The sequence below is a fragment of the Lissotriton helveticus genome, chromosome 4_1 (genome assembly GCF_964261635.1).
Source record: "Lissotriton helveticus chromosome 4_1, aLisHel1.1, whole genome shotgun sequence".
NCBI classification, from domain to species: domain Eukaryota; kingdom Metazoa; phylum Chordata; class Amphibia; order Caudata; family Salamandridae; genus Lissotriton; species Lissotriton helveticus.
Genome location: NC_136063.1, coordinates 293,194,405 through 293,219,492, shown reverse-complemented (window position 1 = coordinate 293,219,492; position 25,088 = coordinate 293,194,405). Strand labels below are relative to the sequence as shown.

The window sequence follows — 25,088 nt, the reverse complement described above, 5'->3', positions numbered from 1 at the left end:
GTCAGTGTTAAGTCCCCTACTATTTAACATCTACGTCCAGCCTTTGGCAGTGCTGGCGAAGGGAAGGGGCCTGTCACTGGTATTGTATGCCGATGACACCCAGTTGGTGATTACATTCTCCAAAAAAAGGTGCACCAATTTGATCAAGTTCAAAGAGGACCTTGCTGTGATTGCGGACTGGATGGCGGCAAACTGTTTGCAGCTCAACGCCAGTAAATCCGAGATCCTGCTGTTTGGGAAGGATCGGGGTTTGTGGTCCTAGCAGTGTTGGCCAGATCGCTTGAAACCTGCCCCCTTGCCAAAGGAGACAGTGAAAAACCTAGGAATCTGGTTTGATAGTGGCCTGACATTTGACGCCCAATCCAAGGTAGTGGCCGGGGCTTGTTTTGGGCTTCTGCGTGGCCTGAAGCCACTGTTGGGTTTTTTCCCTCCAAAGGTTTGCCAAATTATTCTTCAGTCTACTATTTTGTCGAGACTGGATTATGGTAATTGCCTATACTTGGGTGCGAACAAGGCCAGTGTTAAGTGTCTGCAAAGGGCACAGAATGCAGCTGCCCGCATGCTGGTGGCCCTCCCTAACTCTTGCTCTGCCTCCCACGTACTTCGGAAAGTCCACTGGTTGCCGGTGGAGAAGCGCATTCAATTTAAGGCACTTTGTGTGGCTCATAAGATCTTGTCGCTTCAGGCACCCGTGGGTTTGGCGGGACTGTTGGAGTTCTACGTGCCACGGCGTCCTTTGAGATCTCCCGCCTCAGCTCTGGTCTGTAGTCCGCGTGTTTTGAAAGCCAGAGCAGGTGGCCGCTCCTTCCGCAGTCTGGCTGCTCAACTTTGGAACTCGCTTCCGGTTTCCATCAGAGTGATCCAGTACCACCTTGTGTTCCGGAAGGCCATAAAGACCTGGCTTTTTCTGGCTTAAACCCCTCTGCTCTTTGGTTCGTGTTTTGGAGTCTGCGGTCTGCGCTGGGGTATCTATGCGCATTATAAATCTGACAAATAAGTAAATAAATTCCCTGGCCCCACTTGGAAGTTATTGCTAATTAAATGTAGTAAGGTAACTACAATGTTATTCGTTAGGAGAGACAGGCCTTGTAGTAATGAAAAACGTATTTACGTTTTTTCACTACCTGGACATGTCTTACTCTTTAAAAAATAGTAACATTGGCTTGTCCCCAATTGGAATAATTAAATACCTTATAAAGCCCTACATGTACCCAGGGCCTGTAAATTAAGTGGCACTGGCTATGCTACCCACTTAAGGACCCTTGCAAACCTCTCTCAGGCCTGCCATTGCAGCCTGTGCATGCAACTTTAAACTGACATTTTGACTTGCCAAAATAAACCTTTTGCCAGGCCCAAACCTTCATTTTTAATGCATATGTCACCCCTAGAGTAGGCGCTGGACAGCCCAGAGGGCAGCGTGCAATCTATTTAAAATATTGGACATGTACATTTAATTTCTACATGTCCTTCTAGTGAAAAATTCTTGTATTTATTTTTCACTATTGCGAGGCTTCTGCTACCTTAGGATAACACATTGGAGTTACCTTATTACGTTTAATAAGAAGTAATTTCCAAATGGGAACATTCCACCACTTCATGTTTGGTGTCTTTGGAATTAAAATCCTCTTTTATGGTAAAGTTGGATTTTAAATTACAGTCTACCACAAACCATTCTTAACGTTCCAAGTGAATACATATTTTGTTTCTTTTCCTTTGTCCCACTCTTTGAAAAACCTGCAGATTGTAAGTGTCCCAAAATCAGAGATTAGCTTATCATGTTGTTTCCTAACACTGGTCCAGAGTTAACATCTTTCTTGAGCAGTACCAAGCTGCAAAGTGAGCTTTACATATGTAAACAATTATCTACCCATTTGCCCACTTCAAACCAATGACAAACTGATAAGGTTAGACATGTTGATTATATGTGTAAAACTTTTTTGTTTTATTTATAGGGATTCAATCTTACCCCAGCTGATCCTGATGGAAAATCTGACCCATACATAGTTCTCAGGATTGGCAAAACAGAGATCAAAGATCGTGAAAATTATATCCCTAAGCAATTAAATCCAGTTTTTGGAAGGTGAGTGAATTTAGCTGTTTTCCTATTCTTATTATGTAATTTTTTTTTATAGAAGCATGAAATAGTATTGTCATGATCTCTGTCGGAAAGAAAAAAGTATGTTTTATCATTCAATAAAGGCTGCCATAGCCAGTGGTTTTTTACCCTGTCTACTGTTAGCAATGCACATCTTTATTAGTATCAGTCACCATAGCAGTCATTTAGCTTTCATAGACATTTCCTTCCTTCATTTAATCACTTCTTAACCAGTGTTCTTGTTCAGAAAAGATACTTTCATTTACTCCTACTTGTATAAAGAAATATATCAGTATGCTACATATAATTCCACAATCCATTTTCTAATGTTTCAGCTTTTTGGAACTCTCCTGATTCACTCCCTACTTATGTAATGGGTATTTAGAGTGATAAAATATATGTAAAATGTAAACAATAAGTAAGTTTGAGTACCGGTGACAGGGAGTGGCAATAGGAGAGAGGGATAAGGGACATTGTGGGAATGGGCAAGGGAGATGGCAGAAGGATGGGTAGATGACCTTAGAAGGAGTAAGGGGCAGCTAAGTGACTAGGCAGTAGGTGGAAATTCTATATGATAGCTTCACGGCTAGATAGGAGGTATTTAGACGGGCAAGCAAATGCTGAGTTGAGCTTGCAGGTAAAACATGGACTAGCTATATATAGTACAGGTATGGAGAGAAGGTATTCAATTAATGGGCCATGAGAGTTCACAGGATCTCCCCTGTGCATGGAAGCATTGTATGGCCTCATTAAACTAAAGACCTCTAATAACCTGTTGACATTGATTTTACCCATTAGGATCCCAGAGGACCAGAAGCAATTTCAGTGCTACCTTTTTATTTAATAGTTCTTAAGTTTGTACTGTTACTACAATTTATTACATTTTTTGTGATTTACTGAATTTATGGCCTACAAATTGATATGCTGCTACAGGTACACGTAACAAACATAGATCCATGAAAATGTTAAAAAAGATCCAGTTACCTAAAAATGTCTTTAGTTACAATACGCATGTAGACCTTTGTAGGTAACACTTACTTCAGTAGAGCCACATGAATCAATGAGACTAGTGAAATGCCACAGAGGAGAAAAGGCCTTTGTAGGTAACACTTACTTCAGTAGAGCCACATGAATCAATGAGACTAGTGAAATGCCACAGAGGAGAAAAGGCAGAGCATTTTAGAATTGGGTGTCTTAGAAGCGGTTCTTCTGCAATCCTTTTACAATAAGTGCCTTCTGTAGGTAGAGGTATGTACAAATGTTAAACCAAGTGGTCAGGATCAGTAGTGCGTACTGTCTTCTGTTCTAAACATCGGGCAAGGAAAGCTGTTTTGATCTAAATCCAATCTTCTTTGTTCCTGAAAGCTTTTGCAAATGTATTTTTTTTTCAATTAGCTTGATGTTTTTAGGCCTGACAAGTATCTAGTGACAGGACATATAGATCCTAGATATTTGCTGCTCCTTATAAATGATTTTCTAAATACTGTTTTTGAGGTTTGCCTACTCTTAGACCTGAAACCTTCAGGTTGTGTTTCCCCAGATGTTTTGATTTCTCCTCCCAGGTTTGGCTGATACTCTTGTGGTGGCCATAAGGATTAGGGCCCTTTCCCACTGTAGGTGGAGTGGGAAAGTGTATGTGCACCCTCGCTTGACCCTGGTGGTACCTCCAAATTCATGTCTAGCCTGCCATTGTAGACTGGGGTGTGTGTTGTACCGATAGTGTGCCTAAACTTGTGTCCAACTCGCCGCTGCGGGCTGGTGGGTACACCGGCACCGATGGTGCCATTGAATATGTGTCCAGCCTGCCATTGCAACCATGGATTGCAATGTCACAGTCTCATCATGTTCCCTATCAGTGGATTCATAGTGACAGTCCATTTTGAATGGTAAAGGTGGCTTTGTGAGGATTTGCATAGAAATACTACTACTGAAACTGGTACATTTCATTGCTCAAAATCTTTCTTGTGTTCCTATGTGCTTGTGGTAGCGCAGCGTGGGCATTGAACTAAGAATAGTACCTGGGGACCAGATTGCCTCATGCTGAGTCCTGAAGTCTTGTTGGCCTCGAAGGTGTGTAGCCCCCCACATTGTGGAAACCTTGGCATGGATAAGTGTTTTGGTGGTGAGCGGATTCTCCGGTTTCAGGATCCAAAGTGGCCTGATTCATTGATCATGCTGCATTTCTCTTGTGCCACATGCTGACTGCACGCTCATTGTGTGCGGTGTCCGATTCACTGGTTACAAATCTCGGAGGTGGGGGTGTAACCAAAGTAGTGCCTCATTCTGCCTCATGAGGTATTGCTGAACTTGTGCCTGTGCGTGTGTGACCTGAACTGTCTGTTGGGATCAATATCAACGTGCACCAGACGTGCACCGGATGTTTCTAGGGAGGTACGGAACTGCAACTCTTTGTCTATGTGACCGTAACGGTCTGGTACAACTCATATTAGTGCAAACCAGACTTTGTGCCATGATTGTCTGGTGTGACCAATATGTTCACCGGACTTTGTGACTAATTTCCAGCAACATATGGATTTTGCAACTATTTGTTGTGCATGACCAGATGGTCTGGTGCAACCCGTATCATCGCACACTAGCCATTGTGACCATGTCACCTGGGGCCAACCCCTTTGTAATGAAAGGGTTGCCTCTTCCCTCTGAGAGACCCCCCTACTTTGTTTCATTCCTCATTCCTTGTTTGTTCCTTCCTGGCCCTCAGCACGGCGAACCAACTGCCCTCTCCACACCCGGCTTTCCCTGACAACACCTTGGTGCCAGGTAGACTATTCTACCTGGCACCACAGTGTTGTCAGGAAAAGCCGGGTGTGGAGAGGGCAGTTGGTTGAAGCAGGACTTTTGAAACGACGAAGGAAATTCCCCTTTACTGAAGGGATCTAGAACTTGTACAGAGTGCCACAGTGATATTTCATTGATTTAAAATGCCATTGGTGGTGAAGGGACATTCCTATACATCATTGCAAGCCATTTCTCACACATCACAATATCTTGCATTGAATTAAAATAATTGCTGGGATGAGCCTGGGCAGGACAACATATTGCATCACTGAAGAGTGCTGTGGGGGATGTAGGATTGAATCTTTCCCACGTGTACATATTGCTGTTATTAGAACACAGTTGGGCCTTGTACTGCTAGAAATAATTCCCACTGTGATTTATGCCCAGAGTACACAATGTTCATGTTATGTTGATTATTATGTGTGTGTTGAATATAAATGTTATTTACTTACATCACGTGTGAAGCCTCTTTTGTGATGCTAGCGTTATTTATCATGAGTGTGTGCTGTTACAATGCTTTACACATTGCCTCTGTGGTAAGCCTGACTGTTTAGTGCCAAGCTAACCAAGGGTGAGAGCAGGTTATACAATGTGTGTAATCAACTGCACCTGAAAGGAGTGGTAGGTTCTACCTGGCTGGGGGATTGCCTCAGCCAACCAGAAAGTGCCAGTTCCAACACTTACCCTATGGCTGATCCCAAAAAAAAACTACGGAGGACGAGGACGAGGACAAAAAGGACACATGGAGATCTTACATTTGCCCGTATTTCCATGCTACTTCCTGAGTAGTGGGGAAGGGTTGAAAGTCCTTTAAAAGTAGGACATCCATGCAAACTATTAGAAGAAGCATACAACGCTAACTATTTTATTTTTTGACTTTTCCTTTATGAAACAGGAACTGAAACAAGTTCTTAAACATGTTCACACACCTCAATGGGTCCCTATGGAATTTTTTATTCTAGGAACCAAACTATACTTTAAGGGCTGATAATCCATTATATTTCAGTTCAGTGAAGCGCTGAATGGACTATTTATGTTATATTTCCATCAAGTCTGCATGAAGAAACTGCAGTATTTTTTAGCAACACACACAAGGTGATGGACGGAATGTTGCACATTGGCAAAACATTCACCCCCAGTCACAGATCTGGGTTTCATCCATCGTTATTTTGCTCACCACGCCACCCCAGTTCAGACATGGCCATATGCAAATCAGTCTTGATCCTGTGCCTCGTGGGAACACTCCTGCCCGAACTGCCAAGCCATGTCTTCCCTGCACCGGAATCAAGCATCCTAGGACTGGTTTCTGGCTATCAGCCTTCATCTGCCAGGATAGCTTAACTCCAGTGGCGTAGTGAGCAAGGGACCACGTCTGGGCATACCCTTCCCACATAGGGCGAACAGCAAAACACACAAGGTGATGGACAGAATGTTGCACATTGGCAAAACATTCACCCTCAGTCACAGATCTGGGTTTAAGCTATCGTTATTTTGCTCGCCACGCCACCCCAGTTCTGACATGGCCATATGCAAATCAGTCTTGATCCTGTGCCTCGTGGGAACACTCCTGCCCGAACTGCCAAGCCATGTCTTCCCTGCACCGGAATCAAGCATCCTAGGACTGGTTTCTGGCTATCAGCCTTCATCTGCCAGGATAGCTTAACTCCAGTGGCGTAGTGAGCACGGGACCCAATTCTGGGCATACCCTTCCCAGGCTTGGCAGTTCGGGCTGGACTGTTCTCATGAGGCACAGGGTCAGACTGATTTGCAAATGGCCATGTCTGAACTGGGGTGGTGGAGTGAGCTAAAGAATGATGATGGATTAAACCCAGATCAGTTGACTGGTGGTGAGTGTTTGATTTGCTCAAATGGTCCGTCCATCATCCCCTTTGGTATCGCAGTATTTTTTAGGGCAGCTTTTAAGGTATGGGCTCTCCTAATACCTATTGTCCTGCTTTAAAATAAGTAATGATAATAAAATAATAGCACGTACATTAACTGTAATTAAATATCAGAGCAGAGAACCATTTTCTTCTCTATGGATTCTTCATGCTTCCATTCATCAGCAGCTCCTTTTGACTCCTCCACTCTCTGGTGCAGCTCCTCTAAGATCCGTGCTGGGTCCAGTTTGCTCACTGTGCACTATTTCGCTGAGCGCCGAGTGGTGGGTTTGTGTTATATAAACTTTGGCTAAAGCAAAAGCTATGCAAAGTTAGTTTTTATTTGCCTGGGGTAGAACCCCATGAACAGGAGCCCTGCCCGTGACTGCTGGTGCGTTAATTACTAAATTAGAGAGATTTTAGGTCCCACAGAGGTAGTCTACAAAGAGCATTCTGCCTACCTTATCACCTTGGCTCTGGGAATAGTAGAGGGAACCTGTCAAGCACCCTGTTGAGGGGGGAGGTGTCATAGCCGCACAACATCACTCCTGGAATTAAGTTTGCAAGCTGACTGTCCATCATGGCATCCATGTGAGCGGGTGCTGGTCCAGTCAAACAAGGTACAGAGTAATTAGGGTCACAACTCGTGCAATCTGTACCCGGTGCAGTAAATATACTTAATGTGGTGCAGATTAAGCCGTACCCTAATGTTTTGTATTTTTTTTTATTCAAGCTGTTACTTATTTGAAACTAACGTTTTTCCTTCTCCAGACCCTGAATCCCCAGTACCAGCAGCCCACATTACATAATGTCTATAATTACGAAAACGCATGTTATTCTGCAAAAAGTCAGAATAGGTGCTGAATTGCGAGCACCAATCCTAATCAGGCCCAGTATGTTCACAAAAGTTCTGCATCTTTCCCAATCACAAGATGTAACTGACTTGACTTCATATTACTTACTTACCTATTCGATTACCCTAAACTCCAGCATTACCTTACATTGCTTTCAAAAGGTTTTGCTGAATGTAAATATTAAACTTTGTGTCCTTAATAATGCTAAGAAAACGTCTTAGTTTTTGCAACAGATTATAAAGCTAGCATTGTTCATGTTACTTTGGAGGATAAAATAAACTAGGGCGCTCGACCTCGGACCTGGGGATCTGGGTTCAGGGCCGGACTGGGAACCGAAACCGGCCCTTGCAAAGTTCTCGCCGGCCCCCCTCCCCCCAGGGTGGGGTTTGGGGGTGCAACCGCGCTCTTTGCCAGGGCCGGTTTTTGGGTGATTTTGTTACAGGGCCGTTTTTGCAGCTATGCTGCAAAAAACGGCCCCGTAACAAAAATGGCCCCCTGGGGCCCAAAACCAGCCCCCAGCCATGCGGCCGACCGGGGGATTTCCCGGTGCCCGCAACGGCCAGTCCGGGCCTGTCTGGGTTCGAGTCTCGGTAACGACGCCAAAACCTCCTGTGATTCTGGGCAAATCACTTAATCTCCCTGTGCCTAAAATGAAAGTGTGTCCTCATGTAACGTAACTGGAAAATATGTAAAGCGCTCCGATACCTGATTCGGTTCGGGTCTAGTTCGCGCTATATAAAACTCTGCAAAAAATAAAATAAAAAAAATAATGGATAGCAGGAATGTTGTTGCAAAGTGAGATTTGTGTTTCTGGTATTATGCCTGCTTGTGGCGTGGTTACAACTAAGGCTTTACAAACTACAGAAATGTTCAACAAGGGGATGAACTAATTTAGATGTTTAGCTAGGTCATTAGGATATGCCCATTGACCACAATAATGCCAATGCCAACCCAATTGAAAAAATCAAGCGAGAACCTACAGTTGCAATCTAGATTAAAGCTGGAAAATATTGGTTGGACATTGTTTACATACAACCTCCTTAAATAAAAAGACAATAATAAGAATGACATTAACCGCTTACCTGCTGGGAGTCATTGTCATTTGGGACAACGTTTCTATCTGTAATTTTTTGTCACAATTTCTGATTTACAAAAGCAATATACCATTACGTCTGGTATACCCCTTTGGTTGTGAGGATATATAAGGTTTGTAGGTTCTACAAGAACCCAAGGTACCCAGAGCCAACAACTGAGCTGCATTGTAAAATGGTTTTTATTTGTGTACTGAGTGTAGACCAATTCATATGGTGAAATATGTAGAGGGAAAAATGGGTGTCAAGAAACCTATAGATTTCTGAAATGGGCACAAGCTATGGAGTTTAGGAGCAGTTTATTTTTGTACATTTCTGAATTTGTGGGCGCCCGTACTAGCAGGTCTGTCTCTAGAGTGGTACGACCAGTGCCACCGTACCAGGTGCTGAATTTGAGGGGATGGGGGGGGGGGGGGTCATCTTGTTTGCAAGTACATTATTGGTTTAAAAGCTCTTGCAGCCACATTCCTTGTCCAGCGATTTTCAGGCAACAATAAAAATCTCTGGAGATTAATGAAAACCTCAAACTCTGCCTGAAATTATACCTTTTCCTTCCATTTCTTCGATGGAAACTTCTGGAATCTGCAGGAATCCTCAAAAATGACTACTAACCAGGGTTACCCCACTTGTGTCCATAAAAAACACTGTGCCACTTGTGTGGCTGGGTCTAGTGCTCACGACAGGAACAGATCAAATCCAGGTCAATGGGAGCCCTGGCAAGGGGACTCACATTGACCCTTCTGGGGTGGGGGTGTGGCTTGGTGAAAGGATAAGCCATCTACTCCTTTTGTTTGTTTTGGCGCATTTTGAAATCCCTGATGGTTACTGTGCTTTCTGTCCCCCAAGGGGAAAGAAGATTGGGGTGAATACCCCTATCTGTCACCCAGGTGGCATAAAGTCTAGTCGTCCCTGGGGTGAGGAGAGCCCAGGCACAGGCCTAAGGGGACCTCTCCTTCCCCAAAACAATACTGCATACATGTAGTCACTTGTGTTTAGAGGGCAGATAGGGGGCAATTGTTACAATCTGTCCCCAAGGGGTAGCAGAAAGACTGTTGCATGTATATTCGGGTGGGGGCATGGCCCTGCTTGGTGGGCAGCCCCACCACTATATTTATATGTACATATACATATATAAAACAAATCCCTGGTGTCTAGTGGGTTTTCTGCTCCCCAGAGAGGGCAGAAAGACTGTTACATGTTTATTGGTGTGGGGGGCATGGCCATTCCCTGGTGGGCAGATCCAAACCTATATTTGTATATATTGAAAAAATCCATGGTGTCTAGTGGGTTTTCTGCCCCCCTCCCCGGGAGGGCAGATTGGGGGAAACGCCTCATCTGCTTCTCTGGGGGTGGGGGCAGAAGACTGATGCATGTATATTGGGGTGGGGGCATGGTCATGCCCTGGTGTGTAAACCCCACCCCAATATTTTTATATGTAAAAAAAAGTCGCAGGTATCTAGGGGGCTTTTTGCCCCCCTCCCCTCCGTCGGCAGATTGGGGGTAATAGCCACATCTACTCCCTGATGGGACAGAAAGACATAATCAAATGTGCTGAGGGAGCACAGACCCTTGCCTAAGGGGCCCCTCCACTATTCCTGGTGTCTAGTGGGTGGATCCCTGCTTGGGAATCGCTCTCCTGTGGCGATCCCCCAGCAAGGATCCACTGGCAGAGGCACTATTGGAAAGGGAAGTTTCACCCCTCTCCAAAGATACCTCTCTCATAGGAATCAGTGCTCAGAGAGCTGAGATATGCCCCAGAGCACTGATTCAGTGAAAATGAAACAAGCCCTTCGGCTCCTTTTATTTTAACTTTTGTAATGTAATGACATCAGTGTGCCCTGCGCGCTGATCGTCATTACAAACAAAACAAAAATAAGCTCAGGAAGCTCTTCCAAAGCAGCACCAGCCTCAGGAAAAAAAGGAAACCACCAGAAGGACGTTTATAACCTTTCCCAGTCACTGGCGTAACAAACCTTGAGGGGGCCTCCCTGCAAAGTACGTGGAGGGGGCTGCGGGTGCCTGTGTTACGCCTGTGTTCCCAGTGTCGGACAATGGCCGCACGTTAAGGGTTAACAGCCACTTATTACAGTTGAGTTCTGACCTAAATAGGACTGCTGCCAGAACCAGGATGCAAGGCAGGCCAGGGAGCATAATTAAAGCTGCAGTTTGTCTTGATGAATGGTGATAAGAAGAACAGAGCTATTTATGGCAACATCTTTATTGTTTCTACAGTTTAGGTAATTATAGGAAAGACAGAATCTCTTTGCAGGTTTCTACACATTATGAGATGTATTGGACTGATTCTAATACTTTTTTGCAAAAAAATATCTAACTGTTATTTGGCATGTTTAATTTTGCACTAGAGATTCCATGTCCTTATCCTAGAACCCAGCCTTTGGCCTCATTCCTCTATACAGTCATGGAACTCCTCAGTGAGGCAGGGGGTACTTTATCCAATATATAGAAAATTGTTGTGTTTTGTAATACACTATTTCAATGGACATAGCCTTTAGCAAACTGAATTTACACTGATAATATTCACACTGCCACTCTTTTAAAAATGATGACCCTTGTTTTCTATTTACTTTTCTCAAATAGATGAAGCTCCGTCAAAATGTGCCTTAACTCTTTGGTATCTTGGTTTTCCTTGCTAAGGCGTTCACAGTGCAAACTTCCCCCTCATTTTTTAAGTTCTATGTGTATTGTTTTTTAACAACATTGTTATTATTAATCATTCTTTCCACATTTTTATCGATAAAAGTATAGATTTAAGTGTTTCTTTGGCATATCTATAGGGTCACTTGAATAAATACAGCATTTAGAATTCTTCCCATGACCGTATGTATCAGCAATTGTTAATAGTTGGTGCACAGTAGAGATTAGTGTTTAACTACGACTATAGTAACTGTTAAAACAAAGTATAGGGCTCAGTCTAGGGCATCCGTTAGTCCGGCTTCTGTGCTTTCACAACATTAGTGTTAGACCTGGCATCCTTGGCATGGTATCCCATGTCGTCCTCCTGTATTTTTTATGCTATGCGGGACTTTTTCTTTTGCTGGTTTAGATGCTTTGGACACTTTACCATTGCTGATTAGTGCTAAAGTGCACGTGCTCCCTGTGTAAATTGTGATTCTGATTGGTTATCCATGATTGGCATATTTTATTTACTAGTAAGTCCCTAGTAAGGTCACTATGTGTGCCCAGGGCCTTCAAATAAAATACTACTAGTGGGCCTGCAGCTCTGGTTGTGCCACCCACATCAGTAGCCATGTAAACTTGTCTCAGGCCTTCCATTGCAGTGTAGGTGAGTGCAGTTTTAAACTGCCATGTCAAGCTGGTAAGTGCACCCACATGCCAGGCCCGAACCTTCCCTTTTACGTCATGTATGTCACCCTTATGCCACATACTAAGCTAGGCCCAGGGTATCCCATGGGCAGTATGCAGAGTATGTAAAAGGCAGGACATGTATTGGTGTGTTTTACATGTTCTGATACTGAAATACTACCAGTTTCGTTTTTCACTATTGCAACGACTAGCTCTCCCATGAGCTATTTTTGGAGCTACCTTGTAACCTCTTACAAGTGTAACCTTCAATTGAGAAAAGCTAGAGATTTGAAGTTTGGGCTCTCTGAGCTCAGAATTTGAAAACACATCTTTAAGTGAAGGTGGTTTTTAGGTTTCGCTGGAGGGCGGAGCTCTTAGCTCCGCCTCCAGAGAAATCTCTTGATTTCAGTAAGGAAAATGGAATACGCCCCCCTGTCCCATTGGCTAGCTCCATAAATGGAGGCTAGCCATTGGAACAGAGATCTGTCCGTCATTCACGGACCAGATTCGTGGGCGTTCCCTCGATTTTTTCCCTGGGCGTTCCCTCTGTGGAGTCATGCGGCGGTGGGCGGAGTTGTTTTTGTTTTTTTCGGCGCCATGTTGCTCTCATTCTGCGGCCGACCGACGTTGGAGGAAGTCCAGGTGGGTGAGTGCTTGTTTTTGACCGTGTGCTGTTCCCGCCCCCACTCGCTGTCCTGTGCCCCGTTCCCGCCCTCCCCCCCCTCGCTGTCCTGTGCCCCGTTCCCGCCCTCCCCCCCCTCGCTGTCCTGTGCCCCGTTCCCGCCCTCCCCCCCCTCGCTGTCCTGTGCCCCGTTCCCGCCCTCCCCCCCCTCGCTGTCCTGTGCCCCGTTCCCGCCCTCCCCCCCCTCGCTGTCCTGTGCCCCGTTCCCGCCCCCTCCCTCCTTGTCTGCCTGCTCTTTGCTTCCTGTTGTCTCTGTATGTGGTAACTGATTTCATTCCACATGTGCTCGTAAGTGGCTTTGCTGGAGTGCTGCGTCCTGTAGGTAACCCCTGTATATATTCCTCTAAATAGAAGCATGGAATAATGTGGCCAGCTTCACTAAACGCGCAGGAGCCTGTTCGTGACGTTACCCCACCCTCCCGCTGTCCGTGAGGCTACCACCCCCCCACCCCCTCCCGCTGTCCGTGAGGCCTACGGGCTCCTCCAGGGTTTGTTTAGACTGCGGCCTCGCCTCCCATGCCAGCTCCTGCTATCAGCTGCACCATACCACCCCCCCCTCCCGCTGTCCGTGAGGCTATCTAAGATTAGCTCCCTTTCAGTGCCTCACAGTACTGGCCGCTATGCGCTATGTGATAACCTTCAGTTCAGTGCCTGAAAGCCTTCACCTCTGTATGCGATATTACCTTGCATGATTTTCACTGCTTTTAACCTTCGAAATCTGGCGCTCCATAAGATCACATTCTTCGAAGCGCCTTGAAAAGCCAGCTTCTGTGAGGTTAGATTACATTAAAGCAATTGGATCAAATCCCCAATGCGCTATATATTTAACCATATTAATTTTCGCCAATAGATACTCTGTCTCTGTTTGCTGTAATCAGGTTACACCAAAGACGGTGCCGGGAATCATCCGCTTCTGTGCGCTTAATTTAATCACTTCTATTCATCGCTGGATACCCTGCCTCTGCCCGAGATGACCCACGTGCATATGCACATACACACAGCTCTTCTTGCCTGGTGGCGTGAGAGACCCCAGAGGCACGAGGGGCACCTGTTCACACAGCGGTGTCACCCGAGGGATGTGACATTCCTTCACCGGCACAAAGACAGGGGCATGGGCTGGGTCTCTGCGCTATTCTCATTCTGTCTCCCTCACCTCACTCACCCATTCATCCTCCGTTCTCCTTCAGCTGCCTGCTCTTTAGTATCCCCATGTCACCTCTGTGTCTTCTCTCTCTCTCTAAAACCCTGCTCCCCTTCCCTACATTCCTATGACATGGGTGTGTCCTCTCTCTCTCTCTCTCTCTCTAGATCCTGCCTCCCTTTAAGAAGTCTATTTTGTCTCATTCTTCCTTGTGCACTCCTACCTTTCTCACGCACCTGCTTCTTTGCCTGTGCTTTCTCTCTCGTGCACTCACTCCCTCACTTCTATCTTCCTCCTCTTTAATCTCGCACGCCATCCTACTGTGTCTCCTCTCCACACCCAGCACTCACTCACTGACTCTCCTGTGCCATCCTGTCTCTCTCGCTTTTGTAACAGAAAATTGTCCAGTGAGCAAATGCTGCGGGGTGCGCTGTCGAGATAGATTGCGCTGTTCATTTTTTTAATAATACATGGTTTGGAAAATGCCCTATGCTTCGCCTACGTGTATTTGGCAGAATTTGAAAAGTCATACTGCAATGATACAATAGTGAGCTGTGCCTTTAATTTGCAGATTCAATGATGCAGCATGGAGTTGAGGCCCATTTATGAGCTAGGACGCCTACCCCTTCTCGTTACATTGTTTGATCTATAATGTTAGTGTCCTAAACGGCTATTTTCCTTGTAAAGAAAACTCTAGCTACAAGGAAATTTCAGCATATGGGGTAGTATTTGCAATTCATTCTGCATATAAACACCATGTTGCCATTTGTTTTTAAATATGGACTTGTGCTGCAATGATTTAAAATGTAGTGGGCGTTAACTCCACCCAGAGGTGATCCTACAACTCTTTCATCTCATGCCATTGAAGGTTTTATGCATCATTCCGCCTCATATGGAATGCTTACATTGCAACATATGAGGGACTAGTTTCCATCCCAACAGAACCCTGAATGAATAAGACAATAAGGTTTCTGCCTCATTGATACATTGTATACAGCAAGTAATAATTTATTGTGTTTTGTGCTTTCACTGTAGCAGGCTTTTTAATGATTTAGTTATCACTCAAAATGCAAGCTAGACCTACTGGCTTTGCCAGTGCATGTTGTTTTATTTGTATTCTCGTTCAATGATGTCGTATTTTTCTTGTTTCCTTTTGTTGTCCTCTGAAACTGTCTAAATACCAGTCAGCCCATAATTACGTGTCCCGACTGAAAGCTCTTAAGTGTTGGCAAATATGCATCCGAGGTCATCATTAACTGGCAGGTATGGCGTGAGAGGCAAACAAAAATACTTTAATCGCATGCTTCTTGGCCTGGGGAGTGTGATTTGAATCTCTGATCTATCATGTAAACTTTTTTTTTTTTTTAAAGACGGAAGCGCTAATATTCCCACGGTCGGCAGGATTGCCCCTTATGATCTGTCCCTTGCAGGGTTTATTTTTGTACAAAGAGTAGTAAAGTCCTGCTGTCCAAGTCACACGAGCCTTGGGGCATACTAAACTCCTCTGTGATTGAAGCTACGGTTGGTACGAACCAACTGTCCCAAATGGGGGTTCCGGTGAAAAACGTTGCATGAAAACGCCCATCGCTAGCATTCTGTTAACACTCAGCATTTCTTGGCTTTTAATCACGGTGTAATATGTTGCTTTACAAGTACCGTTAGGGGCTAGCAGGTGATACTGCCTTCAGGGCGCTCCGATGTTAGCGCTGCTCCCCCCTTCCATGGTGGATGGAGGCGGCCGCTCAGGAGAAACTTCGTTGCTGTCCGGCAGGAGCTGTCAGGGGCCGCCAGGGGCAGCGAAGGGAGCCGGCGGACGGCTGCCTGTCCTCGCTGGTAGCTCTCGCCGCCTCGGGCCTCTCGTTTGTGTACAGTGCGCCGGGAGCCACCACAATGCCGGTCCGAAGAAGCGGAGGGCCCCGGACCCCGCTCATGGTAGGTGTCGCCCCGTGTTTGGGAAGTTGGGGGGGGCTCCGTCGGTGTTCCCACGCTGCCATGAAACTTGCAGCGCAGTACAGACGAGACCGCCACTGCGCAGGACAGCGGCGCGTGACGGTAAGTGGTCTGTGCAGTTCTCTCAGCTGGGATGAAAAACTAGTATTCAGAAAGAGAGACGGCTCCAGCCAAACTTATTTAAAGCACCCAGCTGCCTTATGTAGACGTCTATCAAGGCGACGTTCACGTGCGTGTATTTTTCAAGAATTACTTCGGGAACCTTGCATTGACCCGTTGTGTACCTGCAGAACTGACTGCGCCCTTCATCTTTACCAGGTCGATCTAGAGCTCGATTTAGGTGTAGAATCACGCATTCGGACCGGTCATGTTCTGCTGGGAGCTGAGTAATTACACAAGTGCTTGCCGAACGTGCGCCGCTTTATTTCCTGCCCCACTTTATTTCCTGCCCATCACCTGAAAGATCGGTGCAGTCTTTGAGACTTATTGCCTGGTCTTTAGGGAGCTTCAGTCAGAGGTGGGCAGTGCTTTATTATGGAGAAGAATACGTCCTAGCGCCTACATGTTTCTAAGAAGGTTGCTGGCCTTGTTGCAGAATGACGGGGTTGCCAAATGCCAAGGCCGTCTAGTCTGTATGTCACACCATGTCTGTTTATCCACCAGTATAGCTTTCCTGCACCTAGGTTGGACACGCCTGGGTTCCTTTTCATCTGTGTGTTCTCCCTTTGCCACTGTTGTCGGTCTTGCTCTCCCTCTTTCTTTCCGCCATTGGGTCAAAGACTAATGGCTATCAATGAGTTCCGTCCCCAAAGAAGAGTGCCGGTGGGCCCCGCCTGCACCCACCGGATAACATGAAGCCCTGGGGATGGGGTGGTTGTGTGGGCTGGAACAGTCTGTGTTGAGACCTCTGGCACGATTGTGTGGAGCCCCCACTACCCCGTTGTAGCATTTTGCGTTAGCGGGGCCGTCCCTCGAACAGATCACCTGAGTTTCTTATTTACTTTCATTTTCATGTCAAGGGCCGCCCGCCCAGCAGTCTCAACTCTGGCTGCACACTAGATACCTTGTGCCCCCCTCGCCTCAAAGTAACCAGCATTTGGCAGAGACCGCCCCCTGCATAAAAACACACGGTACATTTACAGACATCAAGCCAGTGTCTTTTCCACTTTAGAGAAGTGCGCACAGCATGTACAGTGCTGAGTCTTGTATAAGTTTACTAAAAACAATAGAGTTGCCAACCTTCACTTCTGTTCTTTCATATGATAGGTCTGAGAGCGGAAACGTATATGGTGTGGGGGGGCTCTGTGTGGGGGGGCTCTGTGTGGGTGTGTCGGGAGGGCTCTGTGTGGGGGGCTCTGTGTGGGTGTGTGTGGAGAGGGCTCTGTGTGGGGGGGGCTCTGTGTGGGGAGGGCTCTGTGTGGGTGTGTGGGGAGGGCTCTGTGTGGGTGTGTGTGTGGGGGGGGCTGTGTGTGTGGGGGGGCTCTGTGTGGGGGGGCTCTCGGTGTGTGTGTGGCATTTGCGAGAGATTAAGCTATTGGCATTGTACATGACAATGCCATTTATTTATCTGTTTTCAAAATCAACTCATAAATAAAAAGGTTGCCATTTACAATGCCAATAGCTCTAACTTTTGCAAAGGCGAAACCGTTGCATTGTAAATGCTTGTTAAATTGTGTATTCGAAAATGCCACTTTTATGACTTTCTTGTTTTACCATCCTGTGCCTCTGCCTGCCTGGGGAATCAATGTCTGGTTTACACTGACAGGGTCCTGTTTGTGCATTCACTAGACATTCACACAAAGTGAGTTGAGTTGTGCCCTGCATATCCTGATTGCCCATCACCAGGTTGATGGGCCTTCGTGAGCTAGAGAGGTGGAAGGAGTTGTCACATACGCCTGAATAGGGCTGTACCTGGCTTCTCACAATGCTGTCTCCACCCCCCCTGGAGTGTGGCTGGAGCCAAGACATGGCAAGGCACCTCCCGGAGTGTGTATGGAGCCAAGACCGGGCAAGGTAGGATCTACAAAGACTCTCCTTTTGAAGTATGGCTACATCAAAGTCCAAAAGGAGTATAAGTATTGGACCTGAAACCCCAGACTGGTAGAACACTTCTGGATCAAGAGGAAACTCTGCTAAGAAAAAGAGCTGAAGAGCTATGAGGAGGAGTACTGCCCCTTTTCTGTGTGTTGCTTTGCTGGGTTGGCCTGCAGTTTCCGCTTCTGTCTTGGAGAAGAAGGACTGGACTTTGCTTTGTATCCTGCTTATGAAGTCTCTCCAAGGTCTTGTGTGTGCTTGCCTCCTGTTAAGAAGTCTCAGGGCCATCAAAGACTTCACCAGTGGCATCCCTAAACTACACTGCTGGGAGTTCTGTCCTGCCAAGTGGTGCACATTTGAGGTGGTTCCTGCAGCTAAAGACTTCAAAATCAATGCTTTGCACCCTTCGAGTGCCTGTTTTTTCCAATGCAGCGCTGCCATGCAAGAGAAAAGTCCACGGGTGTTTAACTCCTTGCCCTGACAGGAAGTAAGGGTCCCTACTTGGACAGTGTGCATACTAATGCCAACTAGAGACCCCCATATGCAACAATTTGGTTAACTAATCAAACAGCAAATCTCAATCAGAATTTAAGAAGCAGGCACTCCCAATCAGCTGTCTTCAGCGATCCAGAATTCTTATATTTGCTATTCACCCACACTCGCAACTGCCGTCACGATATACATCCATTGACTACTATGGGTTTCCTACGTGCAATCTTCTCCTTCATATGAAAATAAATGTTTGCAGCCCAAGGCGTTTGCATCTATATCCTTTTCACTGCTTTAAGGATGAAGCAAACTGTTTACTGGGGACGGGATCCCAGGAATAAAATAGGGCAAATGTGTCAGAGCTGTGTGTAAAATCTTCTAAGCTAAGTACATTTTTTGCCATTACTAATTGTTAGAGAATCCCAGTGTAGTGATTGTTTTAGGATATCTGTGGTCTGAAAGGCGGATGCAGTGGGATTCCATGACTGGTAAACTGAAGTCTCTCATCTATTGAAGCTCCCCATAATTGGAACAGTCATTTAGGTATACTGCACAAAAAATGTTTTGCATATGTCCTCCCTGCTGTTCATATATTTGGTATGGCATGGGCTATTTAAAATACTCATTGCTTTCACCCGCCTATGGATTTAAAGACTGCTAGATAAATTCAAGATTAGTTCCCCCAGTACCCTAATACCACAGCACTGGTGTTAATACACATTATCACAAATATAATAAAACATGAATATAGAAGCCAACAGCATTGAACTTTCTATTTCTATAGTATCACGGGGACATATCTGACTATAGTGGTCCATGCTCTCCCAAGAACCCTAAACTACTGGTGACAATGAGCTCTCATCTACTTTCATTTTTTCGTGACCCCCTTATTGATAATCTGTTACCAGTATTTGCAACCATGATCTTCTGGGATAATTGAACTTATCAGCTCATTAATTACCATTAGGGCCCCAATCATCACGGTCTCAAATATGAAAGAAAATCCAAACAAATCTCCAGGGTGAATAGCTGCGCATATGGTCGAATTTGCAGAGTTTTGCCAATCTAGGCTCCCTCAGGGCCAGATGTACGACCCGCCAATTAGCGAGTCGCACATTGCGTCGCATTTGTGACTCGCAATTTGCAACTTGCTAATTGGGATGCATAACAGTGTCTGAGACACTGTTTGCAATTCCCAATAGGGTCACAAATTGCATGCCTCATGCATATTAATGAGGCTGGCGCAATTTTAGACCATATTGGGAATGGCTGGCACTCCAAGGTATGGTGGCCCGCTGGGGTCAGCAGACCTCCATGTCTGGGACTGTTTTTTAATAAGGCAGTTTTTTTAATGCAGCCCGTTTTCCTTAAAGGAAAACGGGATGCATTTAAAAAATAAAAATGAAACGTTTCAGTTTAATTTTTTAAGGGCAGGCAGTGGTTCCTGGGACCACTGCCTGCCCTTAAAAATATTTGCCCATGGATTCATAAAGGGGAAGGGGTTCTCTGAGGACCCCTTCCTGTTTGTAAGTGCTTTACCACGCTTCTGAGAAGGGTGGTAAACTGCGAGTGTTTTGTGACCGCCATTGTGGTTGCAAAACATTCATACATACCTTTTGGAGTAGCTGTTAGGAAGGGACGCCCATGGAACACCCCTTCCTAATAGCGAGTCGCTAATCCTATTTTGCGAGTCACAAATCAATGTGTGACTCGCAAAATAGGATTAGTACATGGGTCACAGGTTTTTTGCGGGCGCAAACGGGTCTAAAACGCATTTGCGCCCTTAGAAAACCGTTGTACATGTGGCCCTTAATGTTTAGCTAGATGTAATTCAAAAATGTAGTTATTGAATCCTCAGTGTAAAGGAAAATAAGCTTTTGTGTTAGATATGTAAAGTTAACGTGCTCACAGGTGAGGCGACTCAGGTCTATATTTACCAAAAATCCCATTCCACAGTGGGAAAATCTGCAGCAATGCAGTGACTGGAGACTGAAACATTTAGCTGTGCTGTGTTTACCAATTGTTATGTGCCACTGGTGTCATCGCCAGTACACTAAGAGATGATACTGTGCAAAGGCAAGTAGCACTGTCCACCAGGGACGCCCACATTTCTATGCTTAGATCAGCTGCCACAGATAAATCACATCCTATATTTAATTTCGTAGAAATTACATGAATCACATATAGGAGCGTTTGCCTGGTTTTATCTGGCTGTAGGATTTCCCGTAAAGCTAGTTGGCATTATGTTAGTAGAACTGGGTTGTCTATAATCCACTGTTATGGTTGCTCTCTACCCACCCTGTTATGCCTCCTTCCCATATATTAATCGGGTTGTGTGCATGTTTTCTGCCATGTAGAGCTGAGGAGCCTCTCACTAGTTGTTTTAAAGGTTTTGATTGTTGCTGTTGGTTAGAAATTTGCATGTATGGTGCCTAAATATTTTTAGGATAGTCTAACTTAAGGGGTATATGTATACATAATAAATTTACTGTGATGGAATATCAAGTGACCCTTGATTATATTGCTGGCTTGAAATACCACATTCCTTTGCTTCATAGAGAACACCCCCCGCCTTTGAAGACGCCTCTTCTGGCTTCTGATGACGTCAGTGTACTTCTACTAATTCACCCCATTTCTGTTTTCTAGATCGTTTGAATTTCAAGCCACTTTTCCCAAGGAGTCTCTCCTCTCGGTCCTGATCTACGACTATGACGTGATTGGCAGCGACGACCTCATCGGAGAAACGAAAATTGATCTGGAGAATCGATTTTACAGCAGGCATCGGGCGATCTGTGGTTTACAAAGCCAATATGAAATGTGAGTTCTTGCGGCAGATTCTGTGCAAAGAGGGGGGGGCTTATTTAGAAGCCGCTGGGGCGTCATTTTTTAAATGGGAAAAAGTGACGCACTGACAGCGCAAGGGGCTTGTAAATAAGCCCCAGGGTTTGCAGCAGATGCACAGGAAAATAACAGATCGCATTTTATATTGTTCATGTCAATAAAAATGTTCTTAAAATTACAAGTGAAACAGAACTACAAGTAGAACAACATGTATTTACGCCAATAACCTCACCTGGATCTATTGGGGATAAACATCATTATACGCATTAAAGACTGCTTAGGGATGTGCAAAGCAGGAGTTGACCCAAATGTGTATTAGAACATTTATGATTAAGTCGAGGCACAACTAACACTGACTGGCTGGACTGACATCTCACAAAAACATTTATGCGTATGGAAAGTAGTACTGCTGGAGTACTCTTTTACATATCCCTGCATGCATTTGTGAATGAGCCCGGAAACACCCAACCCCCGATTTCTAAAAGTACAACAGGGCTTAATATTTTCTATTTGTACTAATTGTATATGAATATTCCCAGAATATTCCCTTTTTAGAGGTTTTGTGGTCAATTCACAAAGGCATCTAAGAGGCACTGCAGGAAAAATTTACATACTCCAAAATGCCTTTGTGAATCGACCCCCAATTTATTTTACTTCAGAAAGTACTGTGGAGATGAGCAGTGATTAAGGATATGGTGATCGCATATTCGCTAGAATAACTCACATAATATCTTATCAGAACCATTTCATCCTGAGGAAGAGCATTCTTTGTCTGCTGCGGTACGATTGGATGCCTGCAGCCACCGCAGGGGTGCTGCTTGTCCCCGCTGCCTTTTGCCAGGTGCTGACTTCCTGCTTTTGTTAGGGGCATGCCACATGCTCTCCCACCACTGGTTGGGTGTCACAACTCTCTAAGCCCACTGTATGGGGAACCCCTCGCTGCGCACATGGGAGTTAGACCTGCTGGACATGTTCAGATGCACCCAGGGCCGGACTGGCCGTAGCTGGCACCGGGCAATCACCCAGTGTGCCGCACAGGTGGGGGCCGGTTTTGGGCCCCTGGGTCCGTTTTTGTTAAAGGGACGGAATCGTCCCTGTAACAAAATCGGTAGAAAACCTTCTCTGGCTAAGAGCTCAGTGGCACACCCAACAACACCCCGTGGGGGGCAGGAGGGGTGTGGGGGGGGGGGCGGCTGAGCAATTTGCCATGGCCGGCTTTGGTACCCAGTCCGGCCCTGGATGCACCCAAAACAGTAACTGCACGGTTCTAGCTCTTTTGCTAGCTCCTCAACTCTCTTCCTGGGCCCACTCCATGGATACATGGCTCAGACTGAGCGCACTAACTTGCACCGCGAGGATATTAGGGTCTTGCGTAGATACCCTGTCTCTGCCGGCTGGGACTCTCAGTTATCTGATCTAGGTCTTTCCTCAGAGATGATAACCTCCTGCCCTGACTAAACCATCCTCGGGCCCAACCGCGGTTTCCTAATTACTGAATGCACCTTTGTCTTTGAGTAACGGAGCCGTCATTCGGGGCATATTATCAAGACACGGCGTTAAAATTAATGGGCTTGATAATGTGTCCTTGTGAATTCCAATAGAAGCCCAGGCTCCGGTGTGAACATGGGCTTCTATTGGAATTCGCTACGGCATATTAACACGCCCATTATCTCCGCTTTAGCAGCAGTTTCCTGCCGCTAAAGCGGCGCTAATTTTAACGCCATTCTTGATAATATACCCCTTCCAGCTCAGGTGAGGGATATTTCCGTGCTCTAATACTGTACCATACTGTCTCCTTGATCCCTGAGCGGGTATGGGCTAGTCCTTTTAGTTTGAGGTTGAGATGAGTTTTATCTTTTTATTACCCTAGCAATAGCACACTCTCTTCAATCTGACGTTGTAGACTACACACCTATGTCAACCAAGGCGCCACACACCACTGTCTTCACTGGTATTCCTGAATGGGAATGTACTGTGTGATAGTGTTGTCATCTGCGCACCCTACGTGCAGACTGTCTGCTATGCTGTAAATTTAAGTCTATAAAATTGCCTAATGAAAAGATTTGTAAAAAATGATTGGATGCCCGCTGCAGTGTGAGTAAATGAGCTTGTTCTCATTACGGACACACTTATAAATCAATTCTTTTTTCAATTTCGTTTCTGGGTCGAGGTTCGGAAATGACACATTCTTCGAAGAATGCTCCAGGTCGTTTTCACTTTATCATTGTAATTGGACTTACTGAGAAAGCTGTTTTGATTTTCAAACAGGTTTTACTAATGTATTGCATTTAGTTAGTGTCAGATATGTTCTAAAAACGCGTCACGATGCTTACTGACTAGGTTGAGTTACAGGCAGCGACCAGTCCAATCGGGACTAAGTACTCTGGGAAAACCAGTGTGCCGGTCTGTTTCCTTTCAGAGGTTTCAAGTTCTAAATGCAGGTGTTAATTGAGGATGAAGGCAGCACTTGACAGTATTGGAAAACATGTGGGAATTGGAGCGGGAACACCAACTCAGATTTCATTCTCCAATCGTCAGTGCCTGCTGTAGGCATTCCTACACCCCTCACACACTACCTTGGTATGGTCACACCGCGGAAGAAATCCCATAGCTCTTATATTTAGTTCCTTGTTTTCGCTGCGCCTGGAGGGGTGATCATGGGGAAGAAGGCCTTGTGTCTGAGTTTTGTAACACAGGACAAAAGACAACTTCTGAATCCATAACGGGAATGTAAAATCTCTCTGGGAGAAAAACGCAATGTGCTGTAATGGTTCTCTCTTCTGGGGCTCCAACAGACATGTTTGGGAATGATTGCCTTTTCTTTGGGCCATACACATTGTTTTAGTTTAACAGGAAGAAGCAGAACACACAGCAAACAATTTACGATCTCGAAGCTTGAGCGCATAGAATGCGCACTACAAGTGCTAAAGTGACACAGGACCTTGCTACAATATTGATGCCTTAAACAACTGAAGAGCTGGATGTAAGAAATCGGGTTGTTGGTTGACCTAGTGTGAGCCCTGGTTAAGCAGCAACCACGGTCCTTGTCAGTGTAAAGCACAAGTGAACCCCAAAGTAACCTGTGTTCACCCTATGGTAGCTTGGCTCAGATCAGTCAGGCATAACTTAGAGGCAATGTGTAAAGTATTTGTGCAAAACTTCAACAGTAAAATAGTGCGAAAAAAACACACAAATAGATTCTAGACCAACTAAGAAAAATAGAGCAAAAGTTAATTAATAAAACAAGACCAAAATGACAAAAATCCAATGAGCTGAACTGGAGTTATGATTTTTTAAAAGAATAAACTGTAAAATAGCACCTAAAAGCAAAAAAAGTAACAAACACAGCTCTCTGGTCTCACTGAACTGGGTCAAAGTCAAAAGTTCAGGCTGACCATGCTGTAGGGCAGGTTGGATACAGTCCCAGGTTAGTCCAGCTGAAGGTTTATCTTCTCAAGTTTTGTGCCGAGTCCTGTTTTTTGCTGGAGAGGGTCGCGGGGAGCAAAGAGCGCGTCACTGGCAGTTGTTGGTAAGGTGCAATCTGCTAGGCGGGCATCGCAGGTGGGCGTGCTGAAGCTTCGTGTTGGCGGTCCACCATGGGCTGTCAATGCTGCTGTGCTCGAGCTGATTTTTGGTGTGAGCGGCACAGTCTTGGTACAAACGGGCACGTTCACAGCTGAAAAAAGACCAAAAGCTTGATTTAAGAGCTTGTGGGCCACACCAAGGATCCAGGACCTGAGAGACACCACTTGAGGGCTAGGAACATGCTGCAGCTGGATCCAGGAACTGACTGGGGAGCCTTTTATGTCCCTCAGACTCAGGTCAGGAGGCCAGAAGACTAGCCCTTGTAGTCACTCTGGGGTCCTGGGTTCAAGGTGAAGTTGCAGGTGCAGTTCATCTTCCTCAGGCAA

General features: G+C 45.5%; 1 protein-coding gene across 1 annotated transcript in view; it reads left to right on the top strand.

Moving 5' to 3' along the window:
- FER1L6 (fer-1 like family member 6) overlaps positions 1-25,088 on the top strand; it is a 777,028-nt gene that overhangs the window by 603,647 nt on the left and 148,293 nt on the right. Inside the window, exons 32-33 of the mRNA XM_078686795.1 lie at positions 1,953-2,080; positions 20,983-21,153. Of these exons, the coding sequence (XP_078542921.1) occupies positions 1,953-2,080; positions 20,983-21,153 (299 nt within the window). The remainder of the gene's footprint in view (positions 1-1,952; positions 2,081-20,982; positions 21,154-25,088) is intronic.